The following is a 20544-nucleotide window of genomic DNA, read 5'->3' on the forward strand; positions in this document are numbered from 1 at the left end:
ACCAGAAGAATAGCGTTGGGGTGGTCTTCGCCTCTCTGCAGGGAATTCACAACTCACACATCTTACCTGGTCATGGTCAATGTCTGCATCTCCTGTGATGACGATTCGCTTCTCAATTCGTGTCTCTGAAATGCCTCCTTTCACAGTCTGAAGGAAACAAAGAAGCAAGGAATCTATTCACTAGCAGGAGCCATTATGCTCCACAGGGGTCAGGGCAGAAAATGGTGACAGTGTGCAGTCCCATCTAAAACAGGAGTCTATGGTGGTTATGTAACATGTAATTCTGAAAGGAGGATAGAGTGGAGCTCTTTGGGTTTGGTGACCAGTATTTCTGGTAGGACTGCTCCATGTCCAATACCAGAGCGAGCCATTAAGCACAGAATAGCAGAAAGAATATTCTATTCCAACCCAGAAAGTAGCACATGAGACAAATGCATGGTAACTATGGAAGTTGGAAAGCTCCCCAGCAGGCAAGTAACTATTGGCTTGCAATTTGTCAGAGGTTGTGAGCAAGCTTCTCTCTTGAGCTCTCAAGGAGCATGCTAAAGGTTCCCACTTACTTTGGTGATGTGTGTGGTGGTGGTGGTACTGGTAGTTTCAGATGTGATGGTCTGTGCACTCATTAGCACTCCTGGCTCCAGATCAGCCCCAGAATCGACCTTAGCAAGCAAACAGATGTCACAGCCAGGTGTTTACATTTCCTTTTCATGAGTTTGCTATGTTATTTAAAGCATTAGTGAGTCAGCCCTCTGGATACACAGGCTTTACATCTGGGGATTCAACTAACCACAGATCAAAATAATCAGAGAAAAACAGTCTGGGCATGGATAGAAGTTGTGCCTTAAACAATATAGTATAGCAATGATCTGCATAGAATTTACATTGAGTTTTGTGCTGAAAGTCATCCTGAGATGACTTAAAGTACATAGAAGGATGTGAAACTGAGCATCCAAAGATTTTGGTATCCATAGGGGTTCTGGAACCCGTCCCCCACAATCAGGAAACTGGACTCTTTCCCCTACTCACTTCAGCTCAAACATAAATGGAACTTGCTCCTAAGAGAAAGAACTAAGCAAAGTCAGAGTTAATGGTCCTTAAAAATAAGTGCATTCAGGGGCTGGGAAGGTGGCTCAGTGGTAAAGTGCTTGCCTTGCATGCCTGAGGCCCTGGGTTTGATTCCTTAGTACCACATAAGCAAAAAGAAAAAAGCCGGAAGTGGCGCTGTGGCTCAAGTGGTAGAGCGCTAGCCTTGAGCTGAAGAGCTGAGGGACAGCGCCCAGGCCCAGAGAACAGGCCCCACAATCGGACCCCCCCGCCAAAAAAAAGTGCATTCAAAATGTGAGTATTTTTCTTTATCTTTGGCTACAGAACTAGTCTTTTGAATTTCCCTTGTGTTTTGAGATACTGGGAGTTCTGGCTAAGTCGCTGTGCCACGGCTGGCAGTAAGACTATGATTACCGTACTATTCTTGACAAAAGATGGCATGGCTGTGGGGTCCCGTCAAGTCTCCTGAGTGAAACATTGTGTGGTTATACCAGAATTCAAAGCCACAAAAGAGAGTCAAATGTAAACGTCCAGGACTCAGGTCTTCATAGATTGTCATACCTGGGATGATTCATACGTGATGGTTTTTGTTTCTGTGTGGACCACTGGCACTTCCTTGGTAGAAATGTCTAGCTTTACTCCTCCTGGTGAAATGCTGCCTGAACTCGTGGTTTCCATCTTCACAGTTGAAGTCTGTGTCAATGAGAGAAGTAAGCAAGGGGTTATTATAGCTTCTACAAACAGTTTTGTTTTTCTTTCTAATCCTTGGTAGTTTAGTACTTGATAGAAGTACAGGCTAATGTGAAATGTTTATACATTATATGGTGTGGCAAGTTGAGAAATGAAGCATAAAGTAAATATAGATCAGCCTTAAATTACACTGCATTTCTCTTTTTTGAGCTCAGTATCTTATGCTTGCTAGGCAGGTGCTCTGCTGCATGAGCCACACTCACAGCCCATTTTTCTTTAATTTTCAAATAGGGTCTTGTAGTCTGCCTAGGCTAAGATTTCAGTAGTGTTATTTCTGCTTTCTTTCTGCTTAGCTAACAGGCACACACCATTATGCCCAGGTTATTTTTTAATTCATTGAGATAGAGGCTTCACAAACCTTTTGCCTGGTCTTAAACCATGATTCTCCAGTTTTCAGCATCTTAAGTATCTGGGATTACAGTGTGAGCCACTATACATAGTTCCACTGCATTTAAAAATGGAATGTTCTAGGTAACAAAAACATCTTACAGGAAATTTGAAGTAAACTGTTTTGTTTGTAAGTTCCTCCCTCTCAATCTCACATGTATACTAATCGTAAAATAGAATAAAACCATAAATAAACTTTTTACTTAATAACCTAGAATAAAGGAATAAATATATAAGCATTATCCCTGACCCCCAAACACTTTGAGAATATGAATACAAGGTGATAAAGAGTTCTGGCACTTAGACCTTGGGTGGGCTTAGTTTTTGGTTCCTCTGTATGTGATTGAAAATCAACTTTTCTAGTCTTGGCTCACTAGTCTAGTCTCAGCTCTACTACCAATTTTAAGTTCAATAATAGAAACCACTTCCTGAAGCATTATATTATTGATAAGCAATAGATCTGTTTGCATGTCAACCCAGAGCAGAAAACCAGCATGAGAACCCTACATGCTATGCAAGAATGGAATAAGACAAAAACCAAACCAACCACACATGCAACAAATAGAGAATTCAATTCAGTTCCACTTTTACACTGACCTAACATCCAGAGCATTACTATGTTAGTTTTTTTAAAATTTTTATTATGAAAATACCGTACAGAGGAGTTACAATTACATGGGCAAGATAATGAGCATATTTCTTATCAAGCATTGTTGCTTCTTCCTTTGTTTCCCCTTCCTATCCCTTCCCATATCCCCCCCCCCCCCCAACTGTGTTAGTTTTAATGCTTACAGTAACATTAACTACCACTTACCTCCAAGTGGGACTTTGGTTCTGAAACTTCAGAAGCGTGGACTGCTGAGCCCTGCTCCTCCACTTGCTTGTGGGAAGCAGTGGCTGTCTCTTCCTGTTCAGAGGTAGCTTTATCGCTTCCCCCTCCTTCCTCTTTGGCCCCTTCCATCTGAGGAGAAGGCTCCTTCTCTTTCGTACCGGAAGCATCCATGGACGTGGCATCTCCCACGTCCCCGGCATCCCCACTGGCATGGACATTCAACACACGTCTCTCCTCCACCTGCACCGTTTCCTGTACCACCTTCTCAGTACTGTGGGGCTGGCGGTGTGAGGTGGTGGTTTCCGTCTCCATTTCACTGGACTCGGTTTTCGTTTCCACTTTCTGTGTGGGAAGATTATGGTGTCCATAATCAAAGATCAAAATAAACCTCAAAACTCTAGAGACAACATTCGCTTCCTAAAGTCAACAGCAAGTGCTTATAAACACAAACACTGATAAGAAACATGAACCGGCTTTCATTCCTCCTGTTAGAAGCTCTGATACAGGTCATCCAACACACCAGACCCTGTGATGGTACATCAGAGCATCCACAGAAGAAAGAGAAAACAGTAAAATATGCAAATAAAACATAACAGAGCATCTAGTACCTTCATGGTGGCTTTGCCTGCCCAGTTTCTTAGACCCAATGAATGAATGAGACCTAACGTTTCTAAGTATCAAATGCTATGAAAATTTTTCAACATGCTTTCATTATGGATACGTGAGGTACATTCTTGAAATAGAACAAAAGACATTGGACAACCATGCAAACAGGTACAAAAGACAATCACAGAGGACATGTGAACGCAAAGCTTCTTAGATGCAAAACCCAGGTACCACCCACCCACCACAAAGACACAAAGCAAAGCAAATGGCCACATAGAAAAACACTGAGTAAGGAGCAAAAGGCCACCTGGACCCAGCTTTGGGAAGTAGACGTGACCCCTCCTATGAATTCTGTTGGCTTTCTTGCAGACTCTAATAGACTGAAGATTTCAGAGCCATCCATGAGCTTTTCCCCAGAAGACTGCTTAGTCTGAGAGAACAAAGAAACAAAGCAAAGTCAAGCACGAGAGAAAGAGAGAGGGAGCGAGAGATACGTTCAAAGCTTGTTAGAATCAAGGCAGAGGAAACAGGGAGAAGGAATGAGGAATCCACCATACAGAGTTGGAAAACAGAAAAGAATGGTAAATAAAATAGCAAACGAGGGTGACCATGAGCTCTTGTTTGCTAAAGCAGAGAGAGTTATTAGGATTAGGGTAGTGCTGACTTAAGCAGATCAATTTTTCCGCCTTTCATTGCAAGCTACAGCAACATTATCACATCTTGGGAAGGGAAGCTGGAAATAAAAAATAAAGTGTTTTAATGCTGACTTTGAACTGCAGTGTTGATTTAACTAGGAAATTAAAAAAAAAAAAACAAAAAACAACTAAAAAAGCTGGGTTGGCTGCTTCCAACATAAAGCCAAGCAGCAAGAGAAACGGAAGGGTTCAGGGTGTAAGGGTACTGCCTCAAAAGATGTCATGCTGGAATCTTAAGCCGATTGAGAGCCACTGGTTACCACTACTCGGGATGCTGACGACTCAGTGACGTAATGAGCAGTAGCAACTGTGAAGGCCGGTTCCTGGGAGTATCTCCACTCGGACAGGCTCTTCCTCCGGGGACCGAAGAGTCCCACTTTCAAGACTTCACTGTCTTGTACCTGCTCCATCTTGCTGGATCGCTTGCTGTCCGTGTGGAGGTGAGTGGACACATCCTGGCTCAGCATTGGAGTCTTCTGAAGTTCATCTTCCTCAGGACTCTGCCTCCGAGACTCCGCTTCTTTGATGGGTGCCAGGGATTCTGACAATTTTCGCTTTGCACTTTGTGCCTCTGGGCCTCGCTTGGATTTCTCATCGGAAAGGGTTTCCAGGACTTCATACTCTGCCAGGACAGGGCCCACCTTCCCTGATTCTGACCCACCTCTCTCCATTTTCTGCAGAGCTTCCGATGTGGAGGGCTGAATCACTCTTTCCCCCTCTTTACCTTTCCCAGTCATAGTAACAATCCTGCCAGAGACGGTGTCATAGGATTTTCCAAGTGTGTATATTTTTTGCTTGCTCTCTTCTTTCAGTTGCATTTCTTGGGCCAAGTCATCAAAGCTATGCATTTCAATAGCACTAGACTTTAGCACTTCGGCAGGGAGGGCACTGTCACCAGTTCTACTGCTCAACATCACCACCTTGTAAGTCACGATCTTTTTCGAATCACCATCAACTACCTCAGTGGGTATTTTGTCTACAATAACCCAATCCTCTGTGCCCTATATTTGAAATATAAAAGCTAAATTAGATATTCTGATGACATCTCACTTCTAAAATAAGAATCCTTTAAGAAAATGAGGGTGAGAGCTACATGCAGGTTTGTAGTGGGATTGGATCTAGTAATTATGGCTGCAATCTTTTCTCATCTGAGTTGACTACAACCTTCCATGTGGAATACATTTTGGGAAGCAGGCTTGCAATTTCAGATTTCCTTAAATAGGAAGATGGTCTGATGGTGAATTTCAAAAGAAACTTACTGGCCCTATGGTACAATGATTAATGTGCATTTCCAGATTAGATAACATTCCTGAGGTCACTGTACAAGTCATTCAGATTTCGGTGTGTGAACGCTGAAAGTATAGTTTTCCATGTTAAATATAGTACGATAGTCTCACTACTTGCCAACACTATAACTTTCTGTAAATACCATTTTACATGTTAATAAATTGTACTTCTTGACCTCAGGAAGTCAATCCATGTAATAATAATCCCATTGGTGGGACACTACTGGATCCTTGTATAAATGAGTCTTAGAGGTCTGTACAGTGTTCCAGTTTTAATTATAACAGAAGTCCATTGTCTGTGTAGCTTCATTTCCACTTTCTTTAGTGTTAGTTACCAGGCAATGGATAGTTATGAAATCTTTGCCTTCGGGAAAATCTGATAGGATGTGATAGCTTAATGCTGACCCATCTCCTATGTTATAGAGGGCAGGAAATGCAACAGGAACAGATGAATGCCTTGGTTCACATTTTAATCTAGTATGCTCCCTATTTTTGTATTGGTTATAACTGAATTCTTGAATCAAAATGTATGTTATGAGAAAAATGTGTACAGAGATTGATGTACATGTCAGTTGAGTTAAATGATCTTAATTGAAAAAATAACCTCTAGGGTGGATGGAATAGTTTTCTGGAAAATTATTTGATGAGACGTGGACACAGATTCTGCCGAGCCTCCTTTCTGGATTTTCTTAAGCATACTTGGCTAGTGGGAAAACCAATACAAGTTCAGAATTTCCAAAATCAGTCAAGGTCATCTAAATTAGCACCATTCTGGGTGAATACAGACAATGAAAAGTTTTACAGAGATTTCTATCAAGATAAGCAATAATAAAGCTTCAGTGGTAATTTACAGACAGAATGACCTAGAAGCAAAAGTCATAGAGATGCCGAACCAATAACTAACATTCTAAGAAAATTCCTTCCCCAGAAGCTATGGCAATGTAACAAATCTACCTTAGTTTAAAACAAGAAAATTTCTAAAAGATAAAAACTAACACACTTTCATTAGACACTGATATTTGAAGAACAATTCTTTTTGGAGAAATCCTTTTTAATTTTTTTTTTTTTACCTGAGACCCAAGAAATGGAGAACTTCCTTGTTGCAAAAATATAACTTTTTCAGAACTTTCTCTTTCTTCTTTGGTCTGTTTGAATAGAAGGGGTTGGGGTGGAGAGGAGGAAGTAGACAGGTAGAGAGTTTCCAAAAAGGCAAGTTAGGAAGAGTCCTGTCCTTTCATATATATATACATATATATATATGTATATGAGTAGATACACATACATTCAATCATTTATTTCTTTTTCTTTGCAAGGATATAAACTGCAAGGATATAAACTATTCTTAGTTAAATTCAGAAGGTAATGACCATTTCTGAAACTTGGTTGTTCGTGCAACATATTTCTACAAAACACAGAATAAAAAAGAGCTATACACAAAGTTTCATGATGTTTAAAGTGTCTGTATTACTTACCATCAAAGTCAGCACTAATGAAACAAAATGTGCGGAAATTAAAAAGTGTATGTTAGGAATCTACTCTCACTTCTACCTCTGATAAACATTTGGTGGAGTCCACAATTCCTGTGCTGCCCAGTGTGGGGGAAGAGAAATGCCCACCAGGTTAGTGTATGGCCCTTAATTGCATTGACTTGTGTGTGTGTGTTTGTGCACTTGACAGTAGTGCCTTGAACTCAGGGTATGTGCTCTTCTATGGCTTTTCTGTTCAAGGCTGATGCTTTACCACTTGAGCCACACCTCCACTTCTGGATTTTTGCTGATTAATTGGAAATAGGAGTTTCACGACTTTCCTGCTTGGGCAGGCTTTGAACCTTGATCCTCAGATCTCAGACTCCTGAGTAGCTAGGATTATAGACCTGAACCACTAGAGCTCAGCTTTCTACCTTTTTTTTGGTACCATAAGTAAACTAAGCTTTAGTTGAACATGTGTAATATTGAGAATAATTTTTAAAAGTTAACCTCAAATATTTTTCCTTAAAACATAGAACTAAGAAACATGTATTTATTTAATGTTGGTTGTGGGACTTGAACTCAGGGCCTAGGCACTGTCCCTGAGCTCATTTGCTCAAGGCTAGGGCTTTGCCACTTTGAACTATGCTCTATTTCTGGTAGTTGGAGATAAAAGTCTTATGGACTTACTTCTGGGGCTGGCTTCGAATCTCAGTCCTCGGATCTCAGCTTCCTGAGTAGCTAGGATTACAGGCATGAAACACCAGCATCTGGCATTGCCATTTATTTTTAAGCTATTTTCAATTCCTCTGTTTGGTATTAGATAGACATAACTCAAATAGTGAGCCAAAAGTTGAAATCCCTTCATCTTACCAGACAAGGGGCAGAAAGGATATTTTGGAAAATTAAACTAAAAAATTAATCTGAGAAAACTAGGTTTCTAGAAAAATGGAACTCTTTAAAAAGATCTTATCATTATACAATGCTCAATAGGACATGTACTCATTACCTTACTCATGTAACTGTAACCCCTCTGTATACTATTTTTACAATAAAACATAAAAAAGATCTTATTCTAAACAATATAATTTTATGAGCACAAACTGTTTACTAATCTATCTGTAAGTACGATATTGAATCATTTGTCAAGAGGTTGTAGGAGAACATCTGGAATATTCTCCTGCAGGACCTGCTAATAAATTTCAACAACACCATTCTCTGCTGACACTTTCTAATGTCAGATGAGTAACCTATTCTCAAAGGAGAAACAAATTCTTGTCCTGCTGTAATTGTGGAGGAAACTATTGGAAAAGACAAAAATGCACAATTGTTAAAATGTGGATCATTAAAATGTGCATTAAAAAACTCTTTCGATCATATTCTCAATTTTTCACACAGAATGGAGAAAGAGTCCAAACTGCAGATACTTTTCAGAATAATAGTACTTGACCTCTAATTACAATCACTGATCTAATAACATTCCTAAGATAAAAGCTTTAAGAAAATGCCCAGTGGTTTTCAGCATATGCTGCTGTTCCCACATTAATTTTTAAAAAATATCTACGTCTTGTCATTGGAAATGTCAGCACTGGCTACATTCAACTATGTCTATCAATGACAGAAACAGAAAACATAAGGGGATAAATTTTAGAATTAAATTCACCTCCTAGGAGAATGAAGAGGTACTTGATAAGAGAGCTTGGTATTTTAAAAATGTACATTTATCAGAGGTTAGAATATAGTCAGATATACCAATCATTTCATTTAGGCTTGTAAAAAAAATCACACTTGCCGGGCGCTGGTGGCTCAGGCCTGTAACCCTAGCTACTCAAGAGGCTGAGATCTGAGGATCATAGTTCAACGCCAGCCCAGGCAGGAAAGTCCACGAGACTCTTATTTCCAATAAACCACTCGGAAAACCGGAAGTGGCGCTGTGGCTCAAGAGGTAGAGCGCTCGCCTTGAGCTGAAGAGTGCAGGGACAGTGCCCAGGCCCAGAGTTCAAGCCCCACGACCGACCCCCCACCACCAAAAAAAAAAATCAAAATCACACTCATGTTACACTTGGGAAATAAGGTCTTATTCACACAGTTGTTGTCATTCATTCTTTGTCAGCTAAGTTTCTACAAGTAAATTTTAGGGAGTAGATGAATTTAAAAATATAGAATTTAGGAATAATGGGAGTCAAGGAATCTTGCTCAATCTAGCTCAAGGAACTACATTATATATAGTATATGATAAACATCATATTCACTATTATACAGTGAGCACAACTGCGAATCTACTCACACAAAGAAGAGGACAATATTGGCACTGCAGAGGTATTACTGGGTATGGATTTAAAAAATCTTGGTTTGAAACTTCTTGTTTCAAGTAACCACTAAACGATGCATGGGCTAGGCCTAAGAGCATCATAAGGCCATTGTGGGGAATGTTTGTGGGCAGCCATACACATGGAACCTGGCATAGACCACACACCTAACCTATTTGGTGGGCCCTGCTTTCCAATGTGAACAGCGCTTCAGTTTTTTCTGTTGCTACTTATCTGCTATTAACTCAAACACTTGAAACCACTGACAATCGAATTCCCATTTTTATATATGATAAACATATATAGTTTCTAGGCCATAATAATCATTATTAGAGCTGGGTGCTGGTGGCTCACGCCTGTAATCCTAGCTACTCAGGAGGCTGAGATCTGAGGATCGCGGTTCAAAGCCAGCCCGGGCAGGAGAGACCGTGAGACTCCTATCTCCAATAAACCACCAGAAAACTGGAAGTGGCGCTGTAGCTCAAGTGGTAGAGCGCTCACCTTGAGCTGAAGAACTGAGGGACAGCGCCCAGGCCCAGAGTTCAAGCCCCACGACTGACAAAAAAAAAATATATATATAATCATTATTAGTGCATATGTATTTCTGATCCTAATTTTCTCCTAACTGTTCATAAGTGGGTGACATTTTGCAGAATGAATAATTAAAATAAAAAAATCAAGTACCATACATGTAACAAATAAAATCAATGGTCATTACACTTTTTACCCCCCCAATAGTTTAGCACTGATATAAATTAAAAACCAAAACTAAACCTAACTAAACTTGGGCTCATAAGTTTAGTGTCACTGATTTACATTTCTTCTTGATGTTAACATTAATAGTATTACTTAAATTGGGGGTGTCAATTTAAAAAAATAAGTCAAACATTTCTATTTGGAAATAAGTAGGCCTCTTTTTGGTTGATTAGTTTGATTAAAGTGGTTTATATTAAATAATAGAGTGACATTAAATTAAGTAATATACTTTCTTTAAATAAGTTTTTTTTATTGTGAAAATACCATACAGAGGGTTTACAATTACATGAGCAAGGTAATAAGTACATTTCTTATCAAGCATTGTTGCCTCCTCCTTTGTTTTTCCCCTAATCATCCCTGCCCTCCCATCTCTATGACTACACCCCCCCCCATAATATATTTCTTAAATCACTATATTTTATTTAGACCTGCTGGAGAGTAAGGTGATCTTTGCTGCAGTTTCTAAAACTAGTAGTAGAAGCTATGTTTTTAATATAGAAATTGGCAACAATTTATAGCATGAAAACTTTCTGGTTTAAGGCTACAAGGGCCCTCACTGGAAACCTTGGCCATCACTGATGACCATCAGATCCTGGGGGTCGGGGAGAAACAGAAGGGGATACGGCGGCCTTTCTACCTGGCCCTGCTGTCCAGTGATAATCTGACCACCTAAAGAAAGCTCTCTTCTTTTGAGACTTAAAGCTCTTTTGATAGTTACATTCAACCAGTCTTGTTTAGAGTTTAGCCTAACACCACCTGCCATTTCATCTGTGCATACTAGCATAGCAGCATTGATGTCTCACATACAACTTAGTAGAGAAGTCACCTTTGGATCTCTTATTTAAACACCTAAATGTGTTGCCTTTCTGTGGGGAACATGTTTCTTTTCTTGGCCTTCTCCATTGTTTTAGCACACACATATAAATGACATCAACATCTAAAGAAAGTTCAGTGTTGTCAAAATATTATCTGTTTAAAGTTTTAATGCTTTTGGGATTCACCTAATATTGTTCTCTAAGATTCAGGATTTAATTAGAAGTTAAAAAATTGTGAATATAATGGCTTTGACTTTTCAAATGCCCTTATTAACTTCCCTAAGTTATAATCTAATATTTCATTCAAAATGGCTATCACCTGACAACTATTAGTGTGTGACTAAATATTTGGCTTCCTTTTGTTTGTTTGTTTTTCTTTGGGTGGCTTTTTTATTCTATTTTCTTTTTAATATCTTTTAAAATTGTTATTATAAGGGTAATGTACAGAGGGGTTACATTTATACAAGTCAGGTAAAGAGTACGTTTCTTTTTGGATGATGACATTCTTTCCCTAGCTGTCTCCTAAGTGACTTTTTTATTTTGTATGTTTGTAATTTAACCCAGCATCTGATATCTTTAGAGCCAGCATGTTATTTCTAAAAAAGAGGGCAAAAACAAAGTAAGGCAAACCTGGCCAATTACAATTGAATTTGTGATAGCATAATTCATAAAGTGATATCCTTAGTAATATAAGAGCTTTAATACTTAAACTAGATATAAAATGTTTGTGTCTTGAAACTCAAGTAATTTGAATAGCACTGATATTCAATGGTACCAGGCATATTTTGGTAATATTATTTTCCATTTATTGTGCATAAATACTTTTCAAAGTAAGCCAAATGGGTAAGTATTTCTATCTAGCCAGCTAGACCTGGGACTGGCTGTGATAGAGATGTGTTGGCAACATTTTATAAATAGCTTTCAGAGGAGGCTTAGAAAATGATCAACAATGGAGGTAATTTGACTCTTGTTTTAGGATTGCATATAGACTGCTTTGAGTATACAAAGGTCTCTCTCCATTTCTATTCTGTCTCAGCTTCCTGGACAAATAGTTCACAATAAAGAGGTCTTTAGAAGATGGATGTTAATAGATACAAAGCACGAAAGATGTGGTTTTCAAAACAAAGGGAGCCTGGTGCCAGTGTCTCAAACTTGCACTTCTAGCATTCCTAGCTAATTATGAAGTTGAGATCAAAGGATCAAAATTTGAAGCCAGCCAGGGCAGAAAAGTCCATGAGACTCTGACCTCTAATTAATCAATAAAAAGCTGAAAGTGGAGTTGTGGTTCAAGTGGCAGAATACCACCTTTGAGTGAAAACAGAGAGGGACAGTGTCCAAAAGCCCTGAGTTCAAACCCCAGTACTGGTACCAAAAAAAAGGCAGAGAGAGAGAGAGAGAGAGAGAGAGAGAGAGAGAGAGAGAGAGAGAGAGAGAGAGAAACAAGAGAGACAGACACACAGATAGACAGAGAATATAATAATGGAATCTAACAGGAAACAGTACAGTCAATACTACAGCAATATAATGGATGTTGAAATAATTGTATCCTCACTCTGTCATACATTTAAAGAAAATTTTCCCTACTTAAAAAGAAATTTCTATTCTCTGTTTTGTTCATTAAAATAAATACCAATTATAAATTAGAAAAAATAGCAAATTATAAATATAAACGAAGTAAAAGATTCAAAAGCCTGGTGTAGTATATCAGAGTAAAATGTATTCTGAAATTCTACTAACTTCTAGTCACTAAACAGTAGTCAATCATTTTTTGTGGGGAAAAGGCAATATTGGGGCTTGAACCCTAAGCTTTCATTTGGCTTTATCATCTACAGCTGGTGCTCTACCATTTGAGCTAAACTTCCAAAGAGTAGACATTTTGCAATAGATAGAAACATACCAGTATATTTTCAGGGCATTTTCTCAAAGCAGAAGAATGTATATCCAAAAAGTGTGATTTTACTTAAGATAGTATCTTAGCCTCTTCTAGCTATATAATCTAGATGTGTGATTGGAATCAGCTGATTTGCACTACTGTCTCCCTGTGGCTTCTTGGTGATTCTCAGAACCACCTAATGTCATTACTCTTGCTCCAGTCAACTGCTTATTTTACTTGGTGGTGGTTTTCCTTCCATGAGAAATGAGCTTCTCTACTCAGAAGCTGGTCAAATCAATTTTCCCTGTTCTAAGAGAAGTGATATCAGTGACTGGAAGACAATTCCATCCCCAGATTGGATACTGACCTCTTCAGGTACAAGTGGTTCAATCATGGGCGCATCCTCCTGCCTGGCAGCCAGTCGCACCGGGGAGGTAGAAAGCCTCTTCTCCCATTCATTTGTTATGGCAGTGTCTGTTGAGGTTTCTAAAAAGGTTCTTTTCAGCTCACTAATATTGGTTTGATGCTTCATCAGTTCATCCTGAGTTTTATCTAGCTCCTGGATGCAAAATGCAAAGAATCCAACAGTTAATCTTCTGTATGTTTTCCTTTCAGCTCTCTTTCTTCTTAAAACTAACCAACCAAACAAAAATGAGCAATATAAATCTGATTAGTAATCAAAAGAAAACTGAATATTGATTAGGGATCATGACATTGCCACAAATACTCTGGCGAAAATGTAGTATTTCTAGAGAGAAGAGACAAAGAAAAGAAAAAAAAAATCTAGTTTCACACAAGCATCTGAAATTACAAAACAAGGAAAAATTTAAAAGGTAAACTGGCAGGAGCTTAATTTACATGTAACTGGAAAGAATGAAAATAAATACATATCCAGGAAAAGGGATCTATTTCTAAGAGATAATTAGGAGTCAGAGTAAGTAAAAAGAAGAAGTCATCCCCACTTCTAACAGGTGAGCACAAAGTTCATGCATCATGGTATGAGCCCACAGGTGTGCCACAGAAGGAAAACACACACATACACACACGAACATGCACTGGTATATACCAATACCAACCTCTAACATAAGATTACTATGTTTGACATACACATTTTCACCCTTTATTCGCTTAATCAGACTATTCTGAAAAAAGTGGAGAAAAGAAAAGGAAAAAAAGTAAGGGACATAGTAGTCAAGGGAACATGTCATCCTATGCAATGCACCAGAGACATGTTAAAAGCTACAGAGCATGCGGAGAGACCTGAATCCATAGACAAACAATGGCTTATCACAAATTGGGTTTTGGTTTATTTTCATTTTTCTACCTGTGCTTTGAGCTCTGCATCTTCCTCCTGGTCCGACTTGCCAGCATCAAGAAAGAGTGGGAAATAAAGTCTTACCATGGAATTCTCTAAGATTGAAAAACTGGCTCATATAAAGTTCCTAAGTATGGATACTGGTGTGCTCTTTCATGCGAATGCAATTCTTTCTTATGTACAAAGCACAAAACTCTTATCACACATATTATGATGCTGAATAAGAACAGAGGAGTTAACGTTTCCTGGCTCCATGGGCAGCTGGCAATTGGACAAGTGGATATATATGTTTGGGAAGGTGGGGGCAGAGCTGTTGGTAGGTTGTCCTTACTGGACACTAAGTGATCCCAGAAATATGGGGAGTCTCATTATAATTCCGATGTGTGGTTATTATTACACATAATGCCTGCTTCTTGTAATATATGAATCCTCACAATAAATCTCGTGAATTTAGTTATTACAACCTCTAATTTGAGGACCAGAGAGCTGAGGTTCATATAATTTTACAAGGAGGTCCTTGCAACACCAACCTCCTTTCCTGGTACACTGGTTTTCTTAAATCCAAAGGAAAATTTAAGGAGGAAAGACTGATATGAGTTTAGTAGGAAAGCTAAAAAAAATCAACTGCCATCGACTACCATTTTTAAAAAATGAGAACAGAAGAGTTTTTGAGTTTTAGAAAAATATCCATACATATATACATATATTAAATCTCAAAACGACTTCATTATCCTTGGCTTTCTAGTTTAAGGATCTAATTCTTGGACTTCTCTGAGCATGAGTTGAGCTGGGCAAGGCACGAATACCTGCATGTAAGACAGTTTCTCATCATGGCTCTCTGACCCAGGGCCTGGGATTTGTGTTCCAAGCAGAGACCCAAAGTGAAATTGAGAACAAAGTCACACTCAAGAAAGTTTCCTTGGAAGCGGTGCTTTGGCTCAAGCAGTAGAGCGCTTGCCTGGAGCTGAAGAGCTCAGGGAACAGTGTCCAGGCCTAGAGATAAGGGTGCCTCCCTCTGCTACACATTCCACAGGGTATTAGTGCTACAATGGCCAGGTGAACAAAGGGCAGTGTGAAAAGGACCACAGGACACTGGTGCGGTGCTGCTGGGATGCTAATTATTAAGTCTGTAGTGGCTCCAAACTCTCCACTCTATTTTTAGGCTTCTCAATCTAGTTAGGTATTCACTTGTATGCTTTGTATTCATGGGAAGGTGTGGGGGAGGGCACAGAACTCAAGGGAAAAAGGGTGAAAAAGCCCAGCAGTGGAGTTCACTGGACACTGGACACTGATGAACGTGAACTATATAACTTGTGGGAGGTGATAAGAGAGAGGAACTGGGAGAGAGTGAGAGAACACATGGTACTGTACCAAAGGAAATAAACTCATTACCATACTCATGTAATTGTAATCCCTCTGTACATCACCTCTATAATAACAATAAAGTAAAGAAGTTATATAATAAAATTTAAAATTGTCATACAAACCTAAAGCATTATCATGAAAACACTTTCCATTTCTGGTATAGATTAGGATTTTGATGACATTTTTGGAGTGTATTTATACTGTAGGTATAGGTTACAAAACAGGTGTAAAATTTTTTGGTAAATTTTAATTTCTTCCATCCAAGTACTAACCAGGCCCGACCCTCCTTAGCTTCCGAGATCAGATGAGATCGGCCACCTTCAGGGTGGTATGGCTGTAGATGGTAAATTTTAATTTCTATTGTAAAGGTGATGTACAGAGGGGTTGCAATTACATAAATCAGGTAATGAGTACATTTATTTTTGAACAGTGTCACCCCCTCCCTATTTTCTCCCAGTCTTTTCCTTCCTGAGCCCCTTTCCCTCACAGTTGTATAGTTCACTTTCAACATGGCATCTAGTGAGTATCACTACTGAATTAGTTCACCCTTTGTCCCACTGTTTCTGTGCTTCCCTCCTTGCCTTCCCCAACACACAAGACAAAAAGTACAGAAATAAAAAACAGCAACAAAGGGGAAAAATAGAAAAAAAGCCCACAAAAAGTAAACTAAAATATCTCTTGTTTCCATTTCTTGGAGCTCATTTCATTAAGTATCATCTTATATGATCATATTCATATAGTTATTGAGCCTTTGTGATCCTCTCCTCAGAATATCCTGCTTTGGTCTCACTGTGTGAATGTCCTGTTTAACTTATCATGTTTAAATGTAATGTTAAATATATGTTTGGCACAAAAATAAGTTGACATAGCAGATTAACCCATGACTGAACAAAAGTCTGGGTAAGAGTTTTACACTGCTATCTTTTACTTCTAAAAATTATGATTTTTAAACTGTGAATTGAACTCTGGTGTTTCAAAGGAAAAAAAAAACAATAAAATGTCATCATGGATTTTTTTTCCCAAAGACATTTTCAGTGAGGTGATGTACTGATACATTTTTACTGATATATTTTACATTTTAGTTCATCCTAAATAACCAATTAGGAAAAATCAGTATAATTGGTTGTAAAAAAATCACAATATAAATAAAATTTATTGTATATTATAAGCTAAATTCTGCTAGTACTGTGGGAAATAGACTAGCAAGTATTAAAAATGACATAACACACATATATAGTATCTTAAAGGATTAATGAAGGAGAAATAATAGCACAGTATTTCTCCTGTGAAATGTGATTATATTTTGTTCAGTAAAATACTAATAGTTTTTCAATAGTTAGTAATAGTCATTTGCTAATTTATTTTCCTTAACAAGAACTCATTTCTCATGAGTGAACTATGCTACAGCCTCACGCCATAAAAGTGAGTTAACAGAATTATTATTTTAACAAGTAATATTTTGACCATTTGGATGTCAAAACAGATCCACCTCCAGCCAATAAGCTAAGTAAGTGTGACCCTTCATCCTTGCTGACATACACAAACAGCCTCTCATCAGAGATAGGAGAATCCTTTCTTTTCTTTTTAAAGGTATTGTCTGTTTGGGCAGGTGGTCTCCCACACACAATCCTCAGAGCAACACATTCAGCATCGCTGGAATTAGTGAGATGTGTAAATACTCTGCAGCTTGGAAGGAGAAACACAAGTCTGGGACCTTCCAGGTGATTCTGGATGATGCACACCAGAAGCTGAGAACCACTGGTCTAAGGCAGTAGGAGACACATTTAGTTCCTATTTTGAAAGTTAGAATTTATCTCCACTCCATAAGACAACACACAGAATCCCTGCAGGCAGAGATAACCCACGGCAAAGGCATTTTCCTTAGGTCACTTCCAGCCAGGAGGCCTTTTTTGTTTTTATTTTATTATTTTTTTAAAAATTATACTCACCTCCGTGGCTGTGGTTTCCCCATCAGCTGCGGTATCAGTCTGCTCGCTGTCAGTCTGTGGATCACATAATCAGGATCCAGAAGGAAGCAGAGACAGAAAATAAACCCATCTGGTCAAACAGGGCACACACAGGCAGAGATGTTCATGCGCCCTCTCTGGGGTCTGTGGCCATACTACTTTCCCACAGAAATGCAGGTTCAAGCAAAGCAAAGGAAGAGCCAGAGCTAGGGGTCATCAGCAGAGCCCCTCCAAGGAAGACCCGAGGCACACACTGCCTGCAGGAGCTGCAGGGCCTGACTCACGGCCCGGGGCCACCCTGACCTGTCTGCCTCACCATCTCAGGAAACCCAATTTGTCATTCTCCTCCCACCCTGTTCACTGACATCCCAACAAAGCTCTCCTCAAAATGCTTCATGAAATAAAATTGAGGTGTACACGTATTATTTATTCTTGTCATATGTCATATTTGAAAGATAAAGGAAAATGTAAATTGACATAAGAAGCTACTGTAACAGTCACTGGACTTTCAGCCCCTCATTTATACCACTGGATAATTTACATCTATCAATGACGACCAGGCCGTCTGCATTACCTCCTGATAACCAAAAACACATGCCAGTGACTCACAGGCAAATATTTTATGGAGAAAAATGTACCTCAGCTTCCAAATAGTCCTGCTAATAGACTGTTTTAGCATCCACCCTCCAATATAACAGGTATATCTCATGATAGAAATACCATTCAAATGATGCAAATAATAGTCAAGAGAAAGAGAAAGAGAGAGAATGAGAGAGACATCTATTTAAAACAAATAAAACAAAGCACAGCATTTAATAGAGCCTAGATTTCCAATAGCAATCTCAGAGGTGGTTTTTAATCTATTTCAAAGAGGTTTATGACTGAAAATGTTCTTGAAAAGAGTATAGCCATGGACAGGATACTGGAGTATTGTCTAACTGCTCTATCCATAACTAATTTTCCCTCTACATGTTAATCATTGGAAAAATCCATTCATCAAAGGGTGTGTGTGTGTGTGTGTGTGTGTGTGTGTGTGTGTGTGTGTGTGTGTGTGTGTGTGTGTGTGTGTGTGTGTGTGTGTGTGTGTTTTGGGTGCTTAAAGTCAGAACCTTAAAGTCAGTCCCTTAACTTTTTCTGTTCAAGGCTGGTGCTCTACCATTTGAGGATCCACTTCTAGCTTTTTTTGTTTTTACATGTTAACTGGAAATAAGAGTCTCATGGATTTTCCTATCTGGGCTAGCTTTGAATCCTCAGATCTCAGCCTTCTAAGTAGCTAGCATGATAGATGTGAGACACCAGTGCCCAGCTGAGACATGACATTTTGAAAACAAAAACCAGAGCTGAGTCTTCTATGGCTGTAGATCTGTCTGATAAAAATTTCTCACTCCAAAGGACAAGGACAAAAAGTGACAACTAGGAGAGTCCTGTGTCTGTCAATGTAACTGGCCAAGCTGGTTTCTTCCACTTTATGCATTTCTAAACTAAAAGGGCTTCTAAACTAGAATGCATGATTAGAATGTGTATCTGAGGGTCGTACCTTGCGATCAAGCCAAGATGTAAACAATTTTCAGTAGATTGTAAAGAAAATGTAACTAACCACCTAAGTTTTCTTACAAGTGTAATCCCTACTATAATATTAGCATGGCTTCCAAAACTGATAGAAAGATCAATTTCAACTAGTAAGAAAGAGATAGGCTACTGTTCAAGTGTATAGAATATACTAAGATCTTTTAAGCTTTCAAGAAAAACCAAGAAGCTAGGCACCAGTGGCTCATGTCTCTAATCCTAACTACTCAGAAGGCTAAGATCTGAGGATCATGGTTCAAAGCCAGGCTGGGCAGAAAAGTTCCTGCAAGACTCTTATCTCCAATAAATTACTCAAAAAAGCGAGAAATGGTGCTGTGGCTCAAGTGATAGAGAGCTAGCCTTGACCACAGCGAGGCTCAGGGACAGCGGCCAGGCTCTGAGTTCAAGCCCCAGGACTGGCAAAAAAGAAAAACTAAGAAAGATATATGCTTCTTGACCTAATTAGTTGTGTCAAATAGGCCCAAAGGTCTGAAGGTATTTTTTCTCCTCTTTGGATTATTTTCTATGGTTTTAAACTTTATTTAATTATCATTCCAACATCTTTTCATTAGAGTTGAGCTGAAGATAAGAGTGAGGGCATCTGATATCAGACTAACATACCCTCAAATACTTGTTGTTCAAGCCTGTGATAATTAGGCCTATTTTATATCTTAATCCATAATTTAATTAATTCCTTAATCAATTAATTCTTCTTGGAAACTGAGGAAGATAATTGCACTAACCATATTGGATAATGGACCAAGTACTTTATATATTGTCTGATGCTAGCAATGAGAGTTGCCCATAATAATCATAATATATTGTTATCAATATATTGCATAATTATTACTAATTTTCCTAGATGTACACTATCACACTATCTTTGCCATATTTGCACTTCCAAGTAAAGGTAGTGTAGCACACATCTGCTGTCCTGGCTACTTGGAATATGGAGGCAGGAGAATTTAGAGTGCAAAGCCATCCAAGCAATATCGTGAGCCCCCCATATAAAAAACATCCCCCTAAAACAAAGAATCAAATCATCTGTAGACTCTCAAATTCCTACTTATCATATAGTCAGTCAACAAGCATAGTGCCTGATCAATAAGCAATCAATAAATGAAGTCATGGAAACTGAATAAAGCAGCATTTACAGCAAATATTATATGTATAGTGTACTACAACTACAAAAAATTGCAAAATGTATGGCATGTCAAAACTACCACACAAATTATCTTTACACAACTTGAATTGTTTATAAATCAATTCTTCCAATCTCTCTTTTTACTTAGTATTATCAACAAATGACTTAGAAATTAATATGTAATGACATTCTATGTTACAAGTTAGCTAAATTCTTCTGTATATTGGAAGATGCTGAGGTATTCTTTCTCATTCTGCAAAAATAAGATTGGTTGGCTATCCTATAGCTTGAGATGGCTAGGATTTTCTATACTGAGGGGGTTTGCTTGAGAAAGACAAACTGATTAATTTGCTACTACAGATGAGAAA

General features: G+C 38.6%; 1 protein-coding gene across 9 annotated transcripts in view; it reads right to left on the reverse strand.

Annotated features, from left to right (window-relative positions):
- Window positions 1-20544, reverse strand: part of Epb41l3 (erythrocyte membrane protein band 4.1 like 3) — a 256993-nt gene that overhangs the window by 2856 nt on the left and 233593 nt on the right. For 5 of the 9 annotated variants that reach the window (XM_042699182.1, XM_042699177.1, XM_042699175.1 and 2 more), the window contains 7 exons: window positions 17449-17502; window positions 13187-13378; window positions 6671-6745; window positions 2996-3355; window positions 1606-1737; window positions 561-659; window positions 67-147 (listed from right to left, as the gene is read on the reverse strand). In XM_042699182.1, the coding sequence (XP_042555116.1) occupies window positions 67-147; window positions 561-659; window positions 1606-1737; window positions 2996-3355; window positions 6671-6745; window positions 13187-13378; window positions 17449-17502 (993 nt within the window). Of the gene's footprint in view, window positions 1-66; window positions 148-560; window positions 660-1605; window positions 1738-2995; window positions 3356-3926; window positions 4050-6204; window positions 6304-6670; window positions 6746-13186; window positions 13379-17448; window positions 17503-20544 lie in introns of all 9 variants that reach the window. The other 4 variants (XM_042699180.1, XM_042699178.1, XM_042699183.1 and 1 more) reach the window with 3 other exon arrangements.

Source organism: Dipodomys spectabilis, unplaced genomic scaffold (genome assembly GCF_019054845.1).
Source record: "Dipodomys spectabilis isolate Male_0828 unplaced genomic scaffold, ASM1905484v1 ptg000235l, whole genome shotgun sequence".
Classification (NCBI taxonomy): domain Eukaryota; kingdom Metazoa; phylum Chordata; class Mammalia; order Rodentia; family Heteromyidae; genus Dipodomys; species Dipodomys spectabilis.